Here is a 25398-nt window from a genome sequence, read left to right as displayed (position 1 = left end):
CCTTGCCACTCTATTCATAAACAAATCACTCCAGCTTGAGCTGCTACCTAAAAACAACAAGCAGAATTCAGATTGAGCAGATTCAACCTGGACTGTGGAGTTTTTTCCTTCTGCCTCTTTTCTTCCTGAGCTGGCTCTGGGTTTTGAAACTTCCCTCTCTTGCTGGCTCCATATTTCCCTCCCTCCTCTCCCTCTCTGCTCTCTCAGCTCCAGCAGAGCCACACCATTGACACTCCCCCTGGTGTGAATCTGTCAGGGAAGGAGTGTGCATATCTCATTGGGAACTCTTTTTTGGGAGCAGTGGGCAGGGTTTCTCAGAGTGTCAGAGTGGAGAGAGAGAGAGAGAGGAGAGAGAGGAGAGCCCCATGGGGCTGAGATTTGACCAAACAAACAGCCGGGCTTAGAGTGGTACCTCCTTCAGTGGTCTGCTGCACAACATAGATTAACCCCAGACTCTGGACATCAGAGGGATCTATACATCTGAAGCAGCAGCCCCTGTAGAGACAACCAGCTGGAAATCTCTCCTCTAATTTCAGAAGGAGGAGACCGACTGCTGGCCGGCAGCCTCCTCGGACAGAGTGGGAAGACTTGCCTCTGCATCTCGGATCACTCTGAAGGTAAGAGATGTTTTGTCTCTCTTTGTTACATTTAGTCACTGATGCTTGGCAGCTGTTGGAGGCTGTGAAGATGTATTCAAAAAAGAAAGCTCACTGCGACACATTGAATGTTATAGTTGTCTGTCACAGCGGTCAAAGAACCTCATCTTTACAACTTTAGACTCATGAAACTATCACATTTAAACAGATACAACACTCTAGTTTAGTACCTTACAACCAGAGTAGACTCCCAAGTCTGTTCTGTTGTGTGATGCTGTTGCTATAGTTAATGGCATTGTGTGTGTCTGTGTTGGTGGTGTTTGTTACCTGAACTCTTGTATGTGTGCACAAGAGGAACTGCAGTGTGAGCAACCTGTTCAAACACAAACATGGTGATGGCTTGCGTCTCTGTACACAGACACCTTTCACCCTTCACATTTTGAAACTTTAACAATGTTTATCTTCTCGCTCAGAGAATACATTTGACAAGGTATCCAAGGGTCCGACACATACACACACACACACACACACACACACACACACACACTGGCCTTAAAGCCACAGGCTGTTTATATGTGCTTCACTTTGTGTTTCACTGCTAAAGGGCTTGTTTATAGAGCCCTCCCCAGTCGCCCTGAGTGGACTGATGGTCCTCGCCATTAAGCCATCAGTCTCCTTCTTCCCCTGTGTCATTCCCCTCTGCATAGCCACATGTAGGAGCTGTGGCCGTGCACTGATATCAGACCTGGCATCAGTCAGTGTCATCAGCATCCTCATGAACTGTGGATGGATGCTCTTTCAGTGGTAACACATACCAGCTTGAATGCTTTTCGTACTGCTCTTGAATGTAAATCTCACACAAACAAGTGACTCGTGTTTGACTGAGGAACACAAAACGAGACTTAATCTGTTGAGCATCTCCTCGCATACATCACAGGAGAAGGTTTTAGTACGTTGGAGTGAGTAACATTGTAGCAATGTGAGCTATTTCATGGGTCAGACGCACACGGCATGCGTGTCTTTTCACCCTAATCCACCACATGTTTTTCAACTGAAAGCTCCCCCACTTCCACACTATGTATAGCTGCCGCGCTGTAGTTGGTTTAGAGAACTGCACGTCCGTCTGCTTCAACCTTTCTGATATGGGAGCATCTTAATGAACATCACTTTAAATCTGGCTCTGCCTCCCTCTTCACAGTTTTCTTTATGTGACTTTGATCTTCTCTGGCTCTTGTGGATGTTTTTTTATTTTTGGTCCAGTGCTGTTGTTTCAGATGAGCTGTCGGAAAATTGCATGCATGTCATAGTGTTGCCATTAATGGTATTAGGCTGTCTTGCATTCATGTCATAGTTCTACCAACAACAGGATGCCTCTGTGAGAAAAAGAACCAACTTTAAAACTGTAAATTTATTCTGACACGTCTTTATAAAATGGGCTTGTGAAGATTCATTAGTCTCCTGAGCAGTGGGGATTTTTCTGCCCGTGCGTCACTCCGCTGGTATGTACTATAGCAGAGCTCTTCTCCCCAGCCCCGATGCAGTGCGACCCATTCGGCTCCATTCCCCTGGCCCAGAGCTAATCCTTCGTCATCAGCTGTTTCCTGGTTCTCTGGTCTCTCTGCATGCCAGCCTCTCCGAGGAAATGTGCTTCATATTATGACCATGCAGAAAACATGCCAGGAGTCTGACTCGGCTCATATATGCTGCTCTGGAGTGCTGAAATGTAACAGTTTGAGCTCAGTTTGGAAACACACGGATTCCATTCTGTCCCCCAGTGATTTGTCCAACATGAGCTGAACACACAGCTGTTGAACAAACTACTGCAGGCAAGCCTGGCTACAGCAAGTGTGTGGTTTGAAAACTCATTCGGACCACTTACCACATGACAATCCTGACCATTTTTTGATAGGAATATATGTTTAAAATTGAATTATAGGCAGTGTGTGACTCATTCACTGGTGGTCACTTATTGTCTGATTCATGATTCGTCATCCATACTTATGAATTGAGTTGTAAGCCTATCATCCCCACTAAAGGTCACTGCTTCTTTTCTGGTGTATAGACACCACACTTATTAGTCATATAGTTTTAATGAAGAGCACTAAGTGGTGCTGTATTACAGCATCCTGTATGGCTGCTCGTCTCGCTGCCTTTTTCCTTTCCTTCGCACCCACTCACTCTGAACGGACAGGCAGCTGCATCTCATCTTCAGTCCAAGAGCGGCCACTCCTGCTGGGCGACTCCTCCAGGACTTGTTTCTTTGACTAGTTTTACACCAAACTTGTAGAAGGAAAGCTGTCTTTTTCACACTTGTAACGGAGAGCAAAACTACATACTCAAGTGTGGCTGTGCTTGAATATTTAGTTAGTAGGAACATTTGATATCTTATTTCAATTTATTGATCCACTCCAGTCATTTCAATAATTGCCAGTAGTTACATTTCAAAGAAAATGCTTGACAAACTTCTGTTAAAGTAAGAACCGTGCCGATTGTGTGTTGTGATAAACAGGTTTCTGTACTTGTGTTTATGCATGTTGACAGTTATGGGGTAATGTGTTTCCTGACCACTGTCAATAAAACCACTCCCACAGAGCGAGTGATGAAGTAGCTCTAAATTGCAAGCTGCAAAAGCGCACAGTGAATACATTATACTCATTTAAAGTCTCTAACGTTGTTTCTTATTGAGTCAAATGTATTTCAGATTACAAAGAATCATTGACAGTAATAATAATAATAGATAAATATCTGTATTTGCTTTTTCTTGCTGCAGGTTTAATGAAAAGATCAATACCACTCCCATGGTAAATATTAGACTACAGCCAGCAACTACTTGCATGTGCTTGTGGGAATAGTAGGTAACTGTTTGCATAAAGGCAGTCTCCACAAAGTTCAATAATTAGCACTTGGGTCACGTAGAGAATCTACGGTGTTTTAGACGTACACTATAACCCCCATAAAATTGGGCCCTCAGGCTATAAGCTAATAGATAGCTTTTGGCTTTAATGCCACATTTACATCACAAACAGTGTCAACTTGTATTGAGTGTATAAGTGCACTCTCTCATAAATAAGATTTATGACCTAGTGTGTGTCTGTATATATACATATATGTATATATATGTATATGTATATATATACATATACATATATATATATACATTTATATGTATATATGTACACACAGGATTACGTCTCTGAATTAACTACATAAGCAATAAGAAAACAGCTTTTTTAACAGGAAGTTTTGTTCTTTGTCAGATTCTGGTAAATCGCACAGTTCCTCGGTAGAGCTGTGCTGTCCTTGTTCCAACTAAAACATGCTGGAATTAGTGCTACAGTGCAGTGCGACAGGAGGAAAGAAAAAAAAATATATTCCACGCATTGGAAAACAGGCAACTTTGGGTTCCTCTTGATCTGTCTTAAAGTTATATGCTGCTTTCTTTTAATCTCAGTGACAATTATCAGTCACCTTTTTTTTGTCCTTTTAACTGTCTCGCTCCCGTCCTCACAAGTTGAATGTAATGCCAGTTAGTCCTAATTGTATTCAGATGTTCCTGGATCTTGTGGGGGGGCAGGGGTGTGGGTGTGTAAGAGCAGAGGGACTGGAAGTGTGTGTAGGCGTCCTCCAGTTCTCATGAGGAAACTTTGGGGGTCTCACACCCTCGTGTGTCAATGGGATGAGGAAAAAAAGTAGAAGAGGTGGGGTTGTTGTACCCTGCATAGCATTGGGGAGGTACGAGAAGGAAAACATGGGAGGATATGGTGCTGCTTGTGCTTGCAAAGGTAGCTGATATTCTTGTTTTCCCTGAGAGCAGAAGTTCACATTGGCTGGGAAAGGGACAAAGCCAAAGCACACACACATAATTATAGCCCTAAGCATGCATTCAAAGATTAACTGCTCAGGAAAAAAATGACAAAATCAACACAAACTTAGTGACAGCCACTTCTTTGATTTTTCTTCGCATCCTAATTGTTCTTTATGTTTAGGTTCCAAAATGAGATTGTTAAACTGATATCAAACACTCACCACATCACAACCCCACGCCACTGCAAACAGCATTTACAACTCTGTTTGAAAAGAGCAAACCAAAATCCACATTTTCCTAAACATGTGTTGTCTCAGCACGAGTACAGAGACACTTTGGTTGCTGAGATACGACCTCACAGGCACTGTATTCTACAGACTGAGATTTATGAACAAGGGAAATATAGTAGGAGGATTTTGCTTTTAATGCTTCTAAATCTGATAACCCTTACTGGAGATGGCTTCAGTGCTGCCTCAAGCTCTAAAATTACAGGATACAAGCTGCTTTTTTGCTGATTCGGAGCTTGTCAAAGTCCTGCAGTCCAGCTGTTAAACTGTGAAATCCAGATGGAGTGAGAGTAAGTGCCAAAATTGAAAAACTTCCTGTCAGTTAGATATTGTAAATAACTCTGCAGCCAAGTTCTTTCCCAACTAACTCAACAAAGACGATTTGGAGAAGGAAGAATATTGTAATATTATGTTAACAATGGATTCAGTGACAGCTTGTAACATGTAGGACGTTGCTGTGACGTAGACTGCAGTTCACCTCAGGTCTCCAGTGAGTTTTAGAGCCTTTCAGCTCCATTGCTCTGGTTTTGTGGCTCATTGTGTTTTTGGTTCGCTCTAATGAAAGCTCTGTAGACTAGCTGCAAAGGAATTGGTAGAGACCAAACAGAGAGCAAAAACAGTGTGAGCTGTAGCCCATACAGGTTCACAGGTGGTTTGTGTTTACACCTTGTTTGTGCTGCCTACAAATGGTCAAAACTAGTTAATACAGCCACTTCAAATATCACTTCAAACATACTGTACTGTACAGGACATAGGACATTATCAGTATTTAAACAAAAGCAGTTTTGTACTGAAGGCATATGTAAGTGAACATGCCTGAGGGTCTTATCTTTTACAATATGAAGGATGGATTACTGGGATACAAACACAGGCTCCAGAGGCATTTCCTGCTTACGGCAACTTACATATTCTGACAGCATATTGGCGACATGTGCACTCTCCCAGCTGCTTTTTTTCTCATGAGCCTGCAGATCACTCATTTTAGCCACATCGGAGGACAGTAAGAGCTGTCGGAGGTGGGAGCCTTGCACTGTGGGCCTGCTGCTGAGGGACCAGAAGGTTTTTCTCAGGGGGGTTTGGTCTGTCTTAGACTGGCGATAAAAATGGAGGCTTGTTTTGACAGTGTCACACTAGGTCGTTTTTTTCCCACAGAGCTTGCCAGGGTTCTGCTGCCTAGAGATATGTTGGGAAAACCTGACATCGCTCAGAAAAACCCAAAAGACAAGTGTGACATGACGTGTATTCTTATGCTAAACCATTTTTGTAACATGATAGGTCACATGTCTTAATAATGTGCTCAATCCTCAATTCTTGGGGATTATATGAACTATAGTTGTTTGCATTGGACAGAAGAGGTTTGTTTTGGAAATCACAGCTTCCTGAGACTGTGTGTGTGCTCCCTCTGCTGTCCCACTTGATGCTTTGATGTGGCGTTTCCCATAAACTATATTCTGTATGTCTGCATCCTCCCTTTGCTGTTGTTGTTTCCACTGTCTGGTGCTGTGTGCAGTACTCTTGTGGTATGTCAATGGTTTGTCATGCTTTGTCATTGGCATAATTGGTCTGCTCTTGGTTGTTGTTGTTGTTTTCTCTCTGGTTTCTGTCTTTCTTTGCACTCTGTTATTGTTTATGCCAGAAGATGGTTTAAAATTCTGTGCAGCTTGTTATTTAGAGCTGTTTTTTCTCTCTCTATCCAGTTATAGAGGTTTTTTGATATGCTGCTGGACCCGTGGCCTCTCTTGTTGCCTCTATGAGTACTTGGTTAGTGGTTGAGGTGGTTTTCATTGTCATTGATGCATCACTGACTTACACCCACATGAGGCCAGCAAATTTCCCAATACAGGAAGTCAGAACTCTCCAGCTGCATGTTTGGACATCTTTTGTTTTTCTTTCTTTTTCTTTTCTTTATAGTTTACTCTTTTTTCCCCCTCTTTCCAAGTGCAACCTCATCCCTTGGGACACACTTAAACAAACAGTTGGCTGAAAAAAAATGGTTTCCCACCTCACTGAGGACTGCTTCATCATTACCAGATGTTTAAACATGCAGATATAGCATGTATAGATTATCCCAGAAGTGGGATTATTGGCTGCCGAGAAGGTTTACACTCTCAAACTGTATCCTGAGGCTTTGCGTGGACGGTATATGTCCTGCTGAGGTCCATTTCTAGGGTTCAGATGCTTGGGAAACTTTCAGTGTAGCTTGGCTGTTTACGAAAACAATAAAGGGCAAATCAGCCACCGAATTCCCAGCATCTGTGGGAAGAGTCACAGGACAGCATACTGTTAAACCCTCCTGGTGATTACTGTGCAGAGTGAGGACTCTTCAACTTGATTTAATTTACGGTCACTGCTCATTTGTCTCTGTGGTTGAAATAAGGAGCAACATTTTAGGGGGTCAAACTGCTACTAAGTATTTTTATTAAGTGGAAAACAGAGTCACTGAAATGCTGCCAAACCTTCTTGGCAGATAGAAACGTGTTCTGACCCTTTTCATACTTACACTTTTGTTGTCAGTTCTGCTCAACCACAAAGACCAGGTTTGCATGAAAGCTATGTGAGCTATGTTTTCAGTTCCACTCAGGGTGACCAGTTAAAGATTTATTTTTCATATCTTTGGGACTTAGGACATTAAATCTGAGTGGGAAGAATGTAAAATGAGATTTATTGTGTAGATTTGTCTCTGGTGATTACTGAGGAAATTGACATTGTTTCATCAGGTCTGTCTATAAATGTCCATCCCACGGGTTGCTTCAATCTTGGGATGTGACTTCATACGGGTACCAGTGTGTGAGAAGAGCCAGAGTCAGCACTTTGATAAGGCCCTTACCTAAGGCTTTTTTATGAAAACCAAAAGTATTTTATTTTTGTACACTTAGGTACTTGTGGGGACCCTGCAACCCTCCTGTGGAGGATAAAGTGGTAGGAAATGGATGGATAGATGTACATGTGGGTAGAAATGTCTAAATGTCTCTAAAATGTTTCATTCCTATTGCATGTTTTTCAAAATCTTCAATCTTTCTGAAGTTCCGCGTTTCCTTTGGTCCTTTGACCCCAGTCAGCAGATCTCAGTCAGCGTCAGATTCCTTCTCATCTCCCCCACTGCCCACTGGTCAACACGAAGCAGCATCGTGTTGCAGTAGCTAAACATTATTTTTCCGTCCTTTTCAAAGAATGGATAGTCGAACACACTGAGATTGTTGTATTTTCTTTTTTTCCTGCTTTTTGATTTCTGATACAAATTCACATCCTGCAGCAATGCTACCATTGCAGTCTGTCTTGTTTAAGCTAATATAGTCACGATAAGATTTGTTTGTTCTCATACTGCCAAGTGACACATGCCTTTGGCGCCTCTGTGTTTGACTGTTGTCGCTCAAAGTCTTCATCGCTGACACCGAGGTCACTCGTGCTTGTGAGCACTGATGTATGGCTTCCTCTGAGGACAGTCCCCCTGGTCGCTGCTCACTGAGGTCCTCTGGGATGAGGTGACCCCTCCACTCCTGCCGTCATCACCAACAGGGTCCCGAGTGTATCAGCGATCCTGGGAAAGTTTTGGAGAAATACTGTGGGAACGTGAACTGTACACAGACAGCAGTGACAAAAGGGCGAAGAGAGGGAGAGGTCTGTGTGTGTGCGTGCGTGTGTTTGTGTGTTTTTGCCCTTTGTGGAGGGTAGGTGGGGGGCTGGGGTGCAATAGCAGCATATGACTCTGAGTTTTAGCATTATGCTGGCATGCTCTTTACATGTCCACAAGCCAGTGTGTGTGCGTGTGTGCATGTGCGTGTGTGTGTGAATGAACTACGACACAAAGAAAATTTCTCTGTCTGTCGTTCCCTCACCTCTTTTTATTAGAAGCAGGAGGCGGGGGAGGAAATGGACCAGTCATGTTTTTGGAGCAACTTAAGAGCTTTTGGTTTTGGGAGCGGAAGTGCCAGATGCATTTAATTTAAAACAGCAACACTGATCTGGTTTGAGTAACTTACTTTGGTTTAGTCATGGAACTCCCTGCACCTCAGTTCCACTGTCAAACTGATCTTACACCTTGAAATAAAGCCCATTCTAATTATTGCCACATTTGGTGCTGTTTTGTAGATACAGAGTAGATACTATTGGTGCTCAGGTGTTTGTAAATGGATACTAGCGAAGCCTCCATTAGGTTCTGATAAGAGTGAGAAAATGTCATCTTTGTTGAGTTACATCCTGCATAAATATAACTCTTGAAATGGAGATTATAAATTTGGATTGCATGATTGAGTAAATGAAGTACGATTGCACAAGATATGTTTCACAGTTTTTCCACTACCTCCTCGTTCTCTTCCCTCTCCGCCCTCGCGCTTCCCAAGACTCCCTCTTCCGTCCTCTCTCTCTTTCCCACCCTCTTGTGTACAGGCCTGTGATCCATCCCTAACTGTTTCCAGACGCCTGTGCGCTGCAGGCTTTAACCCCCGTCCCAAACATAACAACAAACCACCCTCATGCACTTTTCAAGGTTTTTGTCCCTGCCGTTTTACACTGCAGTGTAATTACCAGTAAAACTTTGGGAAATGGTGGTTAATTTTGGTGATGGGAGGATGGTAAGCATTAGTCCCCTCTGACCTGAACAGCTGCTAGTGCAGTTCTAGGATGTTTACGTCACGTTGGTGTACAACGCAATGTCTCATTAGTATTAAAGAACATAGCAATGTTTCAATTGTCTGTGTTCTCTTCTGTGTTAGTGGTTTGTGTAAATGCCCTCATTTTCACTTTTGTTTACACCCAAACCAATTAATGGCTCAGCACGGCTCTAGAATAGCTTGGGTGCAGCATTGTTGCCCGTGAGCGTGTTGCAAAGCTGCACACAGTGACCCGTTTGTTAGTGTTCAGAATTCTGGTGAACCAGGAACAAAAAGAGCCAGACATTGTTGCTCTGTCCCGGTGCAGCGAGGCATCAAATACCTTCAGAGTGAGCGGCATCTGGACCTCAGACTCTGTGTGCAGGCCAGAAGCCATTAAAGACGGCAGCTTGACAGCAAATGAATGAGCTGTGTTTGTTTCTTTTCAGTGTGACCACAGCATAGTTTCATGGCAGTTCATCTGAAGCCAAGCAGGTTTTTCTGACATGCACCGTCATTTATTTTCTGCACTTTTGCTTCAGTCCTCCCATTTCATATAATGACGGCAGGAATCACTCCATCATTATAAGAAGCTTCATGGACAGATGACAACTCCGGTGCATCAGTGGGGTGAACACAAATAAGATTTTTAGGCTGTTTTTGTTCATTTTGACAGACTTTTATTAAAATTTGTGTTGACGGAACTGTGTCAGCTACTGTCGAAGACTATAGAGTTTAACCAGCGTATTTTTCCACTGTCTGTTTGCAGAAAAAGCTGACTAAAGACGTCCACCATGGGGAGGGTGACAGTGTTCATGCTCCATCTTACAGTAACAGGTGAGAAGGTTTACAATAAAGAATATTGGAAGCCGCATATGTTCTTACTGCAACACAATTTAGTACATATGTGCAATAATGAAGCTCAGGATAGTCAAAATGTGGTCAAATGTTTGGGGAGCTGTCAAGGCTGTGAGGAGGACACATCTCTTTGATGCAAGGGACAATTGATGAATTCAGAGCGACCTCTGTCATTTTAAATTCATCTGTCACTGGCGAGGCATCATTATCCTCCCACTTACAGCTCCAGTAAACTCATATCCTTCATCATTAAGAGATAGAGCAGGATCTGCCTTGTATTGTTGACGTAACCTTTAACCTCATGCTGCTGCCTCTTTGACCTCCTGTCTGACCCCTTTCCTTGTTTTGTGTCAACATCAGCTCTCCTGTATCTCTGCACCGAGACGTGTTGCTTGGAGATAGTGCCTGATGCCAAACAGCTGGTCCTGGTTGAGGGCTCCTCCCTCACCCTCACCTGCTCCGGCTTAAGTGAGACAACCTGGGAGTTCAAGAAGGATGGTGTGCCCTATTTTCAAGTGGAACATGGTCAAAATGCTGGTCAAAGCTACCAAATTGAGCAGATTGGCACCACATCCAGTGTTCTGACCTTGTTGAACGTGAGCTGGAAGCACACAGGGGTTTATCTGTGCGTTGATCAATACACTGGAGAAACTAAAGAGGTGTCTGTGTTTGTCCCAGGTGAGGAAGCTCAGTTTAATGTCATTACTTGTCAAAGATTTTGTTTTGCAACAGATTTCATTATATCACTCCTTCATGAATTGGTGAAAAAGCGTGATGTCAGGCACATATCAATCAAGCACTAAAGGATATCATTTTCATGTTGTTGCAAGTAAAATGCAGATGTTCTGGTGTTTCTCTTCCTTTGTCCATAGACCCTGATGTGTGGTTCATAGAGAGCGTCCATGGCATGGTCGCTAAGACCAGCGAGGAAAGCACCATCCCCTGCGTGGTCACTAACCCAAACATCAACGTCACCCTGTACAATAGGGACTCTAATTTACCCATCACAGGACATTATGTTCCCAGTGAGGGGTACAAAGCTCAGCTTGAGGACTGGACCTATGTGTGTCGAGGAGAACTGAATGGGGAGGTGAAACAGTCTCAGGCGTTCTACGTCTTCAGTATTGGTAGGTGTTCTGGTTAAAGAAGAAGCTCTTTTTGAATTAAAAAACATGATTATCGACTCACCCCATGTCTGCTGAATCCCCAAACATGCACAGAGGTATTCAAGTAAATGAGACAGTCTTTTAAAAAGCCCCTGGAAGATTCTTATGAAACATCCATCACTGTTACTGTAACGTCATCTATTTTGCTACTTACAACTTTCTAGTGAAAGACTTGCTACTGCAGTGGACAGATTTATGTTGTGGTGAGGAGAAAATTAAGTAAATACTCAACATTTAGAGAGGGCACGCTGAAGAGCACAAGATGTTCGATGAGCTGATTCAGGTTCAGGTTGCTGTAACCTCACAGACCTATTTTGCCTTGTTAATATGGTATTTTAAGAATATCGTAAGATAATTTATCCATCATCTACAGCTTTATCTACCACATGAGAGTCACAGGTCACTGGAGCTAATACCAGCTATGGGCAATTTAGAGTGTGGCAAACTCCATGCAGAAAGGCCCCTCGTTCCATCGGATCATCTTTTCACAAATGTTCAGTCACCATATTTCACAGGAGTCAAGCTACTAATATTTTGGAGATAAAATATTAATGGTTCATTTTTTTGACCAATTTAGTGACGCATTTTTACTGAAGCTTTTTTCATCACATTGTTTTGATTCATCCAGTCATCTCCTCTCCCTCCTCTCCCCTGCACTCTCTCTTCCCGTCCCAGTCTCCGAGGCCCTGGACGCCTACATCAACGCGTCAAAGACCATCCTGAAGCAAGGCGAACCGCTGACAGTAAACTGCACGGTGCACGGAGTGGAGCTAGTGTTTTTTTCGTGGGATATCCCCAACAGAGAGGTGAGTGGGAGTGAAAGAGAACAAGAGCTTTTGTTTAGTTTTCCCTTCGTGATCAATCTCAAGGTTCATGGCAGATCTTAAATCGCATCAAGATGTAGAGACACACCTCAATTTTCATCCATCTGTGAAACTGGACTTGTAACACATGGTGTTGATTTTGTAATAAGTGGCTCTTGAATGGAGGAAATTCAACTATGGCTCATTTTTTAAGATAATGTACTTTAAGTCATAGAGAAACATTCAGGCTATTAATATAAAAAAATAATCTGTTACATATGGAGGCAGCATCACCCAGGTTCATGGGTGAATCTGTCATGTGATCTTTATAAAACTTTAAGATTACCTTTTAAACCAAATCCTGTAATTTAACGTATTAATTGAATTACTTATTTTCAGTTATTTTACCTTAAGTACCCCCTTTACCTCTTTTACCCTCTTTAACAATTTCTTATGGATTGCTTTAACTTTGTGTTGATGTCTAACAATTCTCTCTCTGTGCGTTGTTCTTAAATGTCCCTGTAAATAAAACTGTTCTGTTTGCCTTTTCAACAGATCATGTTATAGTTTTCAACAGCAGGGCGTTACACACTTATTCAAGATTCAAGATTCAAGCACTTAATTGTCATATGTGGATTAAAATACCAAGGCATAAAAGAACAACAGAAAAGAATAATAATAGCGTGTCTGTCTGTCTGTCTTCTGTCATCTATCTATCTAGATTATTGCACACATTGCACATATTACTATGTGTTGCACATTTCCTACATTAAGTAATCTTAAGTTTCTGAGATGAAAAGGTTTATAGTAGTTGAAAAAGGTACAAAAAATAATTAGAGATTCATATTTTTTCTCTCCAAGCTCGAGGTCGAGGCTTTGACAGACGTCCTGTCTCCCATGAACATGCGCTCCTACCTGTTCTTCCCTCGTGCCACAATGGCCCACAGTGGAAACTACGTCTGCCATGTCCATGAGGGAGTCCAAGACCAGTCTGCCAATGCCAGCGTCAACATCACCGTGCTTGGTTAGACACACACACACACACAAGTAAAACAAACTGACACGAGACAGATTATTATTGTGTTTCACTGACAAAGAGAAGGCTGCTTATTATCTAAACTTTCATAGGTCAAGGTGAGGGAGGAGCTTCTTTTAAAGGAAATGAAGATTGCTTCTATTTATTTCTGTTCAGAGCATGAAATAAACCTTTGACACGGTGTGGACGCTCTAAATGATACTCTTCAAAACCTCGGGCTGTCCAGAAACTCTGTATTTAGACATTTTGGTATTGAAGTCCAAGTTCACAAGCTGTGTTTGTTTTACTGTGATTTGTCGGCATACTTTAATACACACTACGTCAGCATCTAAAATAAGCAGCTAAGTCAAGCAGCAGATTGAGAAGCAATAAAAGCAGTATTTAGCATAGTAAGTCGTTTTTGGCTTTTTGTCTCTTGAAATTCATTTTAAGTGTATGGGTCTTTTGAGTGCTTATTTCTGTCTGCAGCGAGGTGTGCTATGTTTATGAAATCCGTGAATAACTTGACCCACCGTGCTCCATGGAGACTGGGACAGTGTAGTGGAAAAGACAGATACTTTCTTGCCACATAAACACTACATGAATAAGATTTGAATCCACAAATGTGTCCATAAAAACAGTGGGTTTGCCATGAACGATATGTTGCTTATGGTGCATTTTCGTTTTTTCTTTTTCCCCTCAGAGCAAGGCTTTGTGAACGTGAAGCCCGCGCAGCTACAAAACATTTCAGCCAGTTTGCAAGAGAACGTGGAGCTGAGAGTTGAAATTGAAGCCTACCCTCCCCCTCAGGTCTATTGGGGCAAAGATGGTGCCATTATCAAGGGAGATAAAACCATCATAATGAGACAAGAGCATGAGATCAGGTCAGGCATCCAACTTCAGCTGTCCTTTGGCCTTTGCCTAAATGCAATGAAACACCTCATAGGCCTTGATCAAGTTTAACAATTAGCACTGGATCTTTGTGAGGGTGACAGCCTCCAGAGACATCCAGCTCTTGTCAGTCATCACTAGATAGCAGCAACAGAACCCAATACTCTTGGTGGGCAGGACGCCATCATTCATTACACAGGAACTATAAACACAGCAGACCTGTCACAACTCCCGAACGTCTTTCAGATAAATGCCATAACAGTGTTTTCAATCCGGGGTCTTGTTTTCACAGTTGAGCCAACACATGTCAAATTAAAAACAAAACAAAGTGACTTATCCACAGATAGAAAAAAAAAAAATTTTTTTTATATTATTTAAACCAGAAAAAATTTGCCAACATAACCTATGATTGCACAACTGACAAAAAAATCAATAAAACAAAGCCATCATTTTCTTTTTTATATGAAAGAGAGATGATGAGGTTGACCTTAACTAAAAGCCAACATTTAAAGCTCTTAAATATTTACTATAGTGTTCCTTAAAGATAATGTCTAAATGTAGGTCAAGTCAAATCTATTGCCGCTCCAGTCAAACGTGTTGCAGCTGTGAATAATCCTATGTTTATTAATTTCCTCCATCCTTTGTTCATTTATCCTCTATAGATATGTGACTATTCTCACTTTAGTGAGGGTGAGGACAGAGCAGAAGGGCCACTACACCGTCCTGGTCACCAACGGAGATGACACAAAGGAAGTGACCTTTGACTTGGAGGTCCAAGGTAAATCTTTATCCTTTAGGGTGGTTTGAAACACAAGCTGAGTGGCGAAAATCTTTGGACATCAGTAATGATTAATGATGCGTCCCCGGTGTGTAGTTCCCTCTCAGATTAAAGACCTGACGGACCACCACCTCCCAGGGAATAGACATTTGGTGACCTGCGTAGCCGAGGGAGTCCCAACACCGACCATACAGTGGTACAGCTGTGACAGCATGCTCAAGTAAGCCACACCTCCATCAACACACAAGTCATTCAGTGAACACTAGAGGGCTGACTATACCCACAAATGTACTGTTATACTTTGAAATCATCTGCTTTGACTTCACACTGCACTGCTTTACACAAGTTTAATGACTCAACCTGCTACAGGTGCAACAACCAGACTGCAATGTGGAGGTCACTGATACCACAGCCGGAGGAGCTGAGTATCCAGACCAATGTGAGCCAAAGTGACACTCGTAAAACCAGTCGGGTCCGCAGCCAGGTGACCTTCCACAAGCCACAGCAGGTGACCGTTCGCTGTCAGACCAGCAACCAAGCGGGGCTCGTTGACAGGAGAGACATCAAACTGGTGTCCAGCAGTGAGTGTCGTGTGAAGATTTCACATTTTTATCTATCAGCCGGAAGCACATTATATTGTGTGTTAGACTAGTTTCAAAATAATATGAATGAATTATTCTCATTCTTATTTCAAATTTGATTTATTCTTTTTTTTTTTATCATGATACCGATGATATCGAGATACTGCATATAGTGCACCCTCTATATGAAGAAATGAAATTCATTCATAATGAATGAATGAATTAAAACAAGATTCTACTTCATGTAGACCACAATAAACAAACACATAATGTTAATGTTTCTGTGCTCTAGCTGCTGTTTTCTTTAGACAATCATTTCCATCATGTCAGTGAAGAGTAGTTTTATGTCTGTTGATTAAGCGATCTTTGTTTTATCCTGATGAATGCTCTGTGTCTTTTGCCTGTTGCAGCTCTTTTCTCCCAGGTAGCTGTGCTGGCTGCTGTTCTGGCTCTAGTTGTCATCATTATTATGTCTTTTATCATCCTCATCGCCATGTGGAGGAAGGTAAAATGAAATATAAATATAAATACTATAGAATGTGGCACCTACCAAGTTAAAATGTCCAAAGGAATCCTGTGTGGTTTGGTTGATCACTTTTGCTCCTGTGTTGTCAGAAACCGCGCTATGAAATCAGATGGAAGGTGATCGAGTCTGTGAGCCAGGATGGCCATGAGTACATCTATGTGGACCCCATCCACCTGCCTTATGACCTGGCTTGGGAAATGCCACGAGACAGCCTGGTGCTTGGTAAGTCCTCGGGTAAACAGGGGACAGATAAAAGTGCTTGAATGCTGGGTTCAGTCACTTAAACTACACTATAAATCAGTCTGTCTTCAAATTTCACAAATTCAATCCGATTTTAGACATTGTGAGTACTTTTAGCTCAGGTGTGTTTATATCGTTGGTGAAAATGAGAGACATTTTTATAGAGTGTCTTATATCCTCTTTTTTTAAGGCACAACCTAGGCAATCTGATGAAAAATGTCTTTATATACTGTATGTTTAAAAATAGTAATAGAAAAAAATCAGCCAAAATTCTCTTTGTTCTAAGGGTTCATTTGACTTGAATTTTATGGCTTCTGTTTTGTTACTGATTAGTTGAATTGAATAAGTAAACAACCAACCAACAACCAAGTTCTTGTTGTTTTTTTTAAATGTGTTGCAGCTTCCTCCTTCTGAAACCAAAACATTTGGTTTTTTAAGCCCAGCAGTCCTCATGTTGTTCAGATTAGAGCAGATGTGTTATACAGCTCCGTTCACCAGGTGATTTTGGTTATGTGGGTGGTTTAGGTCATATGGATGTAGTTGGGGTGAGACTGATAAAAACACATTTTTAAAGTTGACCTTAACCTGTTTTTACAGGGCCTTATGGAGTGTGCATGTTCTCACCATGTGTGCGTGGGTTTCCTCTGAGTTCTCTGGTTTCCTCCCATAGTCCAAAAACACGCAGAGATTAATTGGACACTCTAAATTAACCATACATGCGAATGTGAATGGAGAGTGAATGGTTGTCCACCTCTGAGGTTTGGCCCTGCGATGGACTGGCGACCTATTCAGGGTGTACTTTGTGTGTTGCCCTATGTCAGCTGGGATTGGCTCCAGCGGCCCCCGAGACCCTCATGTGGAGGACAAAGCGATAGACAATGAATGAATTCATGCACTGCACTGCAGTGCACAAAATGCAAATTGCAGAGTTTATCCAAGTGAAGCAAATTTGTGTACCATTTGTTGTCATGAAACTTTCATGATTTCAACACCTGGAGGAAAAGTAAGAAAATCGACCAGACATTTCAGCCTCATGTCAACCATCGGCTGCACTGATTTATAACATATTTTCACCACCTTAGCAGGGAACGCAATAGAAATTTGTCCTTCTTATAAAGTCTAATGTGTGCCCTGTTCAGACTCTGTCCCACTGAGTCCCTCTTTGTGTTTCAGGTCGCACTCTTGGATCGGGAGCCTTTGGCAGGGTGGTCGAGGCAACAGCGTACGGTCTCACTCATGCACAGTCCAGCACAAAAGTGGCTGTGAAAATGCTGAAATGTAAGAAAGCCCAATAAAAAAGCTGTGTGTGTGTGTGTATGTGTGAACAGTGTAGAGCCCACACTGGAGTCGCCTGCATAGCTGTCAGATATTGTGACACCAGTGCTGTATTCCCATGTGCACAAAGCAACATCCTGCTGAGCTTTAGCTGAGTTACCACCAAGGCGGCATTCTTTTCAGCCAAGGGTCAATTGAGTAGTTTGGCTAGGTGGCAGTGAGTCCTCTTTTCATCAGCATGTGCAGTGCTCCTCTTCTCATAACTGACCTACTTTGATGCATGAATGTGTCTCTGTTCTGCTCTCTCCCTTCATCCAGCCACAGCCAGGAGGAGTGAGACTCAGGCCCTGATGTCAGAGCTGAAGATCATGAGTCACCTGGGTCCTCACCTCAACATTGTGAACTTGTTAGGAGCCTGCACCAAACATGGTGAGTAATCCAGTAATGTCCAGTGCTAATGACAGTATGGCAGTTTTATTTAGATTTACTCTTCTTTTTATCCATAGATAGAAAAAAAAATAAAATGATTCAATTTCAAATAATGAAGGCCCATAACCAATTCTGCTGCTAATCATCCTCAAACAAACCCTTAAGATGGTTAAAGCAACTGCCATTACTCTAAAGAAATATAAGTTAACCTTTCTAATGGCAGAAATATTATGATATGAGACTCAAAAATGTCTTGTTTAATAAATAAAGATATGCATTTGAATCAAATTCTATCTGTAATACTGATTTAGTAAATTACAACTACAGTAAATCCAAAAAGGTAGTTTTAAGGTTTATAGTTTATGTATTTATAATAGCTGATAGTGTAAGTGTTTGTTGCTTCATTAGGCTGACCTGTCTACTTTATGAGAGCAATGGAGATTTGTTTGTACAGATTATTTCATCATTTCATCATGGGGGTAATATTGTGACAATACCAACTTATAACTATTGTTCTGAAGTAATACGTGGGTACAGCTTTGCAATAACACTTACAGATAATATTACAGTAATACAATGTTACTTTCTAAGTAATATCCAGGTAATGACAATTACTGCAGTCCACCATCACTGTAATACATTCACACATTTAAAATGGGTTATTTCTATATTATAAGGTTTATATTAATCCTCAATTATATATTCAACACATAATCTTTATTTTCAAATGAATAGTTCATCAATAGTAATAATTAAAAGAAAGAAAGAGGGATTCCACAGACTGAATACATACGTTAAGTAACTATAACTATGTGTGTTAACGTAAATCTGTGCTGTTTGACTCGTTTAAGTGAAATGAATGTTTTATTAGTGTGTGGTAAATACCAATTATTAATTGTTCTGGGTTTCTTTTTTTTACTAACCAGGCCCTCTGTATCTGGTGACTGAGTACTGTCGCTATGGCGACCTGGTAGACTACTTGCACAGGAACAAGCACACCTTCCTGCAGTACCATGCTGAGAAGAACCAAGATGAAGGCTGTGTGATCTCAAGAGGCAGCACTCCGATCAGCCAGAGGAAAGGGTGAGAAGAACAAGCTGTACAAACATCCCCATTCAGAGCTGCACAAAGGGGTGTTTGTAAAAATTTGTGAAGCAGGGGTGGAGGTTGGACTGGATTCCTTATTTTAAAATAACGGGTTTAGCTCAGACCAAAGATAATCCTCCATACATTCAGTTTGAAATGATGCATGACCATGAATAAATGTGGATTTATGGATTTTACGTGACTTGGTGCATTGCATTTGTTTCCCTCCAGCTATATCTCCTCTGGAAGTGAGAGTGATGGCGGATACATGGATATGAGCAAAGACGAGCCCTCAGTCTACGTGCCCATGCAGGAGCAGATAGACACCATCAAGTACGCAGACATCCAACCTTCTCCATACGAGTCTCCGTACCAGCAAGACATTTATCAGGAACAAGGTTTGAGTTCAGCCTCGCGTGTTTGTACTGAATGAAAATGAATTGTCACATTATTGATGGAAACAAGTGAAGAGACTTATCCTCAAAGATGTTTTTTGTCTCGCCGTGTGTTTGCTCAGGTGGCGGCAGATTAGACCTTGTCATCAGTGACTCTTCCATCCTCACCTACGATGATCTTTTGGGCTTCAGCTACCAAGTGGCAAGGGGAATGGAGTTCCTTGCCTCCAAGAATGTAGGATATTGGAACTTTTGGAATTATTGTGTATACATAATATAGTATCTACAAACAACTTATTTTCTAATTTCACATGACTTCACCACAGTGTGTCCATCGTGACCTTGCTGCCAGGAACGTCTTGATCTGTGAGGGCAAACTTGTGAAGATCTGCGACTTTGGCCTGGCCAGAGACATCATGCATGACTCCAACTACATCTCTAAAGGCAGTGTAGGTGGCAGAAACACACACATATGAACACATTTAAAGAGCTGCTTCAGCTTGTAAGCACCCCATTTTAACAGGTCATCTATCCATCCATCTTCTACCACCTTATCCTTCACATGTGGGTCACGCTAGTGTCAATCCCAAATCTGCATGTTTTTGGATTGTGGGAGGAAACTAGAGAACCTGGAGAACACCTACACACACAGGGAGAACATGCAGAAAAGTCCTTGTTCCCACCAGCTGCAGAGAGTTCCATTTGGCTTCCTCAGTTTCAGGGTGCATGTTGGTTCCGTGATCAGTAACACGTTATCCTGCTAAAACATGTCAAAATGGCTGCTGTGAAACGGGTCCATTATCATCAAATCTCCTAATGAATGTCTATATGAAATAAGAACACACACACATACCCTGAGGACTTGTACTGTAACCCTCTACCCACTTGCTGAATGAAGAGAAAATCCAGTCCCCCCGACTGGATTTCTCTTCATTCAGCCTCTGTCAGTGAAAAACAAAGTCTCTGACATATACTGTATAGATGTGACCAAATATCTGTGGTACATATACAGCGCATACTGTGTAACAGTAGCAAAATAACACGCTGCTTAAAGCATCTATTGTACGGCTCCATAAGTACAGCTGTAACCAGACTGCTCAACACTGTTGACTTTGCAGTGTTTCAAAACAGCACTTTTGATTTTCTTACACTGACTCTTTTATTTCATTAACGCAGACCTTCCTGCCCCTGAAGTGGATGGCACCAGAAAGTATTTTCCATAATTTGTACACAACCCTCAGCGACGTGTGGTCGTACGGGATACTGCTGTGGGAGATTTTCACATTGGGTGAGTTATAACACACTCAAAGCATTTTACACTCTGTTTTTTTCCCCAATTATCCCATTCCATGTTTTCCATTAATTGGTGGAACCGGTTAGTTGAACCGCCAATCTTAGAGGTTGATCTGCTCATAGATAGTGAGCCATGTTGCTTTAGAGCGCAAGATTTATGAATCCTAATCAGCTGGTTTACACATAAGAGAGACTCCTTCGCCTCAAATGTCCATTTCGTAGGATTTAAGGGAGTTTAAAATGACTGTAAAATTCAGAAAAGCCACTTAAGAACCTAACTGAAGAACCATTATGTTTTCGTTACGAAGGAATGAGTTCTTTATATCTCTGTGTCACCGGAATGCCACAGAAGCTCCTCCTACATGCTTTGTGCTTTCAGTGAGAGGATGAAAGTCACGTTGCAGTTGCATCATCGGCTCATTTCTAACACTTCAAGCAAAAATCCTAATCAAAAATCACGTTTCCATGTGGACGTTTGCTACGGCGAACTTTAAAACTCCACATCGAATTTGAACATACATTGTTGTTCGCTCTCACGGTCTCATATGAGGTCCAAATCTTATTAGACACAGTCAAGCTGTGAACGCAGCGTTTGTTTGCACAGTATTGTGAGGGAGGGTAGGTTGTTTTTTTTTAAAGGGAAAACATGCCACTTTCCACGGCATTTTAAATTGACCATGGATACAAAGAAGACCATTTGCAGAATATGTAGTGTGAGGCAGAGAGATAGCAAAACAACAACCTCCCCCCTGTAAGTGATCTTTTAAGATTCTCTGTGTTACACTCATTAGGGATCATTTTCTTTCGAACACATATTTCGTTGCACAAAAACTTTTTAAATGAAATGTTTCAGAGAATCATTCTTTGTGTCTGATTTCACGATGTTATCCGTTCAGTTTAGTTGTTGTAGATTGTTGTCTTTGACCTAGTTTAGATCTCTAGCATGGCCTTGAATTTCAAGGATAGACTGATTTGAAGATGCTCTCTGCAGGAGGAACCCCCTACCCCGATTTACCTATGAATGAGTTATTCTACAGCGCTTTGAAGAGAGGCTACAGAATGACCAAACCCGCCCATGCCGCAGAAGAAGTGTGAGTCTCACCATCACTGTGACTTCTCGTTGCCTTTCCGAACATCTAACGTGACATTAAAAAATAAACTCTTTGTGTTTTTTCATGTTATAGTTATGATATCATGAGGAAGTGCTGGGATGAGAAGTTTGAGACGAGGCCAGACTTCTCCTTTCTGGTGCACACTGTTGGGAATATGCTGACAGACAGCTATAAAAAGGTACTTTATTCATACACGTATGGCAAGCCGCTTTAACATTTAATCGAACCACACTCCTGTCTGTAATTATATTTTAGATATCTATAATAGCATTTTCAATTTATCTGATGAGTAGAAATTGTATTTAAAGATATCTAAATCTTTATTTCTCCTAGTTAAAATTAAATTCAAGATATCTTTAAATCCTTAAAAAGTGGCCATTTTAACATTTAATAGCTAGACTGGATATGTATTACAGATATCTGTAATTGAATTCTTCCTAGTCAAAAAGAACATTTCAGATATCCACAATGACACAAGGACACCTTTTGCCATTCATGTGTATTGGGCTTTCACTTTCAGATAGCCACAATTATTTCTAGCATGAACATTGTGGAGATCTGCAATTGAATTCTTACTAGGAAAAACCCATTCAGATATCTTCAATCCAGTTGTTATAAGTCATAATTTTCATTTCAGATATCTAAAAATTAAAAACTATTCCAGATATCTAGAATGTAATATTGAACGTCCAAAAATACATTGTGACTAGTAAAAATGTCATTATGGATATCCACAATTTGTATTATGACTAGTCAAATGTAATTATGACTAGGAGAAATGCTATTATGGATATCTAAAATGTAATTATGGATAGTCAATGAACCCTTTTTATGTTAAAATGGCGTCCTGTCTACCCGTCAACAGATAGTCACAATACATTTGTATAAAATTACATTTTTACTAGTCATAATTCTTATTGTAGATATCCATAATGACATTTTACTAGTCCTTTTCAGTGTTGAACTGTGAGTTTTGGACTTGTAACATTTTACCACAGTGTAACTATATACATGGTTGTGGTTATCCACCAGTTATCCTCACATATTCTTTCTTTCATGCACCTAATGTCAGCCATTTACTGTCTAACTGTGGCCCACTGGAGGCCTAGTAACCATTAACACTTAACCAGGACTCATCAGTTAACAGTTCAACTTAAATTGAGGTGTGTGCTTTTTACTTTTTTCCATTTTATGCCAATTTATACCAATATATGGAAATATTCTAGTGCTTCCTAATATGATAAACAAGAATATATTAAGTATTTATTTACCAAATAATGTAAACAATGGTAAACATTTTCCTCTATAAAGGCACCTATATCTATACCAGGTATGTATATTTGTATTTTATTAATGGATTAGAATTTTTTTTTTTCTCCACTACAGCTACTTATTTTTCACACAAGTGACCTGACAAACAGTTAAATTAGTTGATAGGTCAAAAATAAATCTACTCAGGAAAAGAAGTCTTGGTTATGTTGTGTTTTTTATCTCCAAGACAGAAAAGGCAAAGTGGTCAATACTGGTCAAACGAACACACAGTATCTTGAGTAACTGGTGAAATGAAGCTTAGTAAAGACTAAGCGATTCTTAGTCATATCTTTACTACTGTGTAACCAACCATCACTCATCACTCATCTATTGTCTCCCGACAAACAGAGATACAACCAAGTCAGTGACAACTTCATAAAGAGTGACCACCCGGCAGTCACCCGCACCAAACCCAGACTCTCCTCACCTTTTCCAGTCGCCAATCCATCATTCGGCTCACCTTCCCCAGGCACAGTGTCCTTCCCCCCGGACCCCTACAACCAGAGCATGAGCCCTGCAAACTTCAGACAAGAGGCAGACTCGCAGGACGTGATAACTTCCTACAACGACTACATCATTCCCATCCCAGACCCCAAACCAGAGGACGTTTTCACCGATCCATCAGAAAGCCCTGCAAGGTATAACGCCTCTGAAAAGATGATGCAAATCTGTGGCACTGGTGTGATTACAAGAGATTGGGAGATGTTTTCGCTTTCTTCCCTCAGCAGACACCCACTCATCCAGATGTTAAGCTGACACAATAACTGTACTGTGAAGGGCAGACGAGGACAAATGATATAAATACACAGCAATGAACAAGTTGTTTTCAATACCCAAATAAATGCAGTTATGTATTCACATAAAATGACAACGCTATTTATGATTAACTTGGATTCAGTTTCTGTCATGTGAGTTCTTGTTAATTGAAGAAAGTGAGAGCTGGTTCCAATTCTTTGGTTTGAATTTTTGCCAAGACCCAAAATCGTCTGTTTAAATCTGGATCACAGATTGTATTTTTATTTGGAATAAAGGTCTTTAGAAAATGCAAAGTGTAATCTTAGAATGAAAACACAAACATCCTTCACAGTATGAAGGGCATAATAAATAAATACTATAGCAATCAAAAGAATAATTATAAATGAAAAAGTTGCAGCTGCATTAATGACCTTTAAGTTAAAACATTTAGTTTCATTTTTATAATAATGATTACATGAATGTATGTATTTCATTTGTAAGGTTTGGGGGGGACATTTGGCAGATGTTGACTAGGAAAAGCAAATCAGGGGAAAAAACCTGATGTACTAAGTTTACTGAGAGTAAGGTGGAAAAATGAGGGGAAATGTCTGGATCATCAAAGAGGAATTCATCAACAGTGAGTCAGTCATGACGGAGAACACAGAGTGAAACTGCGTTTTGTTTTTTTATTCCTCGCAGCTCTGTGGCTCTGGAGGAGGTAGAGAGCGACTCCATGTCCCAGGACACAGCCGACACTCTTCCGGAGGAGGACAGGCTGGAGGAGACCAGCGAGAGAGACGCTCTGCTGGGCTCCACACCCGAGGTAGAGGACAGCTTCCTGTAGCCACGTGTAGGAACCATGAGGGAGGAAAAAAATTACATTTGCCTGAAGAAGGGAACTAAAGTAGAATGTAGCAAAATGGAGACCGACAAGAGAAGGCCTTTTTTTTTTTGTATTTCCACAGTTTTGCCCTTCATTGAGTTTTTGTTTCACACTTAATACCTCTGGGACTACAAATGGTGATGAGTAATGAGCATGATTTTGTCATTTAGTCATTCTGTGGAAGCTTTCCAAAATATTAATACAATAATAGACATGGTACTCTCCTCACACTCCTTTAGAATCAGTTTACAGTATGTGCACATGTGTTTACTCTATTTTACTTTTTTGTAGAAATCTGAAAAGCAGATGTTTTATAGACAGTTTAAACTCTTATAATAAAATGAAATGAAGGGCTACACACATATTAGACATCTGGGTGACTTCATTAAAAGTTGTTTTTTACTCACCTAAAATGCAGCCAGAATATTTTTATAAAATCTTAATCCCAGCACATGAAATGTAGACAGAATCTACGCGCACTGTTTTACTGTTAAATTAGCCGTTTTAGTTTGATGTGCCACAGAGCCAGATTTTTTCACCTTTGTTTTTAGACATTTTTTGGTTTTATATGAAATGTACTATACTGTATGAATTTTAAATAGCCTCCTGTACGTGTTTTCTGCAGGCGTAACGTGTAGTTCTGTGCCAGATTTGCACTTTATTTAGAAGCATATGTGTCTTCATTATAAAGACAGAAGAACTTACACTAAAGGTGCAACTTCAAGGCGCCGTTTGTGTGACTTG

General features: G+C 41.0%; 1 protein-coding gene across 1 annotated transcript; it reads left to right on the top strand.

Annotated features, from left to right (window-relative positions):
- The first annotated feature begins 308 nt into the window (after nt 1-308).
- Nucleotides 309-25067, top strand: pdgfrb (platelet-derived growth factor receptor, beta polypeptide). The gene is made up of 23 exons (XM_044040313.1): nt 309-617; nt 10047-10114; nt 10496-10813; nt 11008-11262; nt 11977-12107; nt 12966-13128; nt 13823-14003; nt 14673-14788; nt 14885-15008; nt 15158-15369; nt 15780-15874; nt 15985-16117; nt 17309-17413; nt 17729-17839; nt 18766-18922; nt 19157-19323; nt 19443-19555; nt 19647-19769; nt 20497-20608; nt 21605-21704; nt 21798-21903; nt 23385-23674; nt 24471-25067. The coding sequence occupies exons 2-23, from the start codon at nt 10072-10074 to the stop codon at nt 24613-24615; spliced, it is 3300 nt and encodes a 1099-aa protein (XP_043896248.1). The 5' UTR covers nt 309-617; nt 10047-10071; the 3' UTR covers nt 24616-25067.
- The last annotated feature ends 331 nt before the right edge of the window (nt 25068-25398 follow it).

This window comes from Solea senegalensis, linkage group LG12 (assembly GCF_019176455.1).
Source record: "Solea senegalensis isolate Sse05_10M linkage group LG12, IFAPA_SoseM_1, whole genome shotgun sequence".
NCBI classification, from domain to species: Eukaryota; Metazoa; Chordata; class Actinopteri; order Pleuronectiformes; family Soleidae; genus Solea; species Solea senegalensis.
Note: the sequence above shows the minus strand (reverse complement) of the source record. Positions and strands in the feature narration are given on the sequence as shown.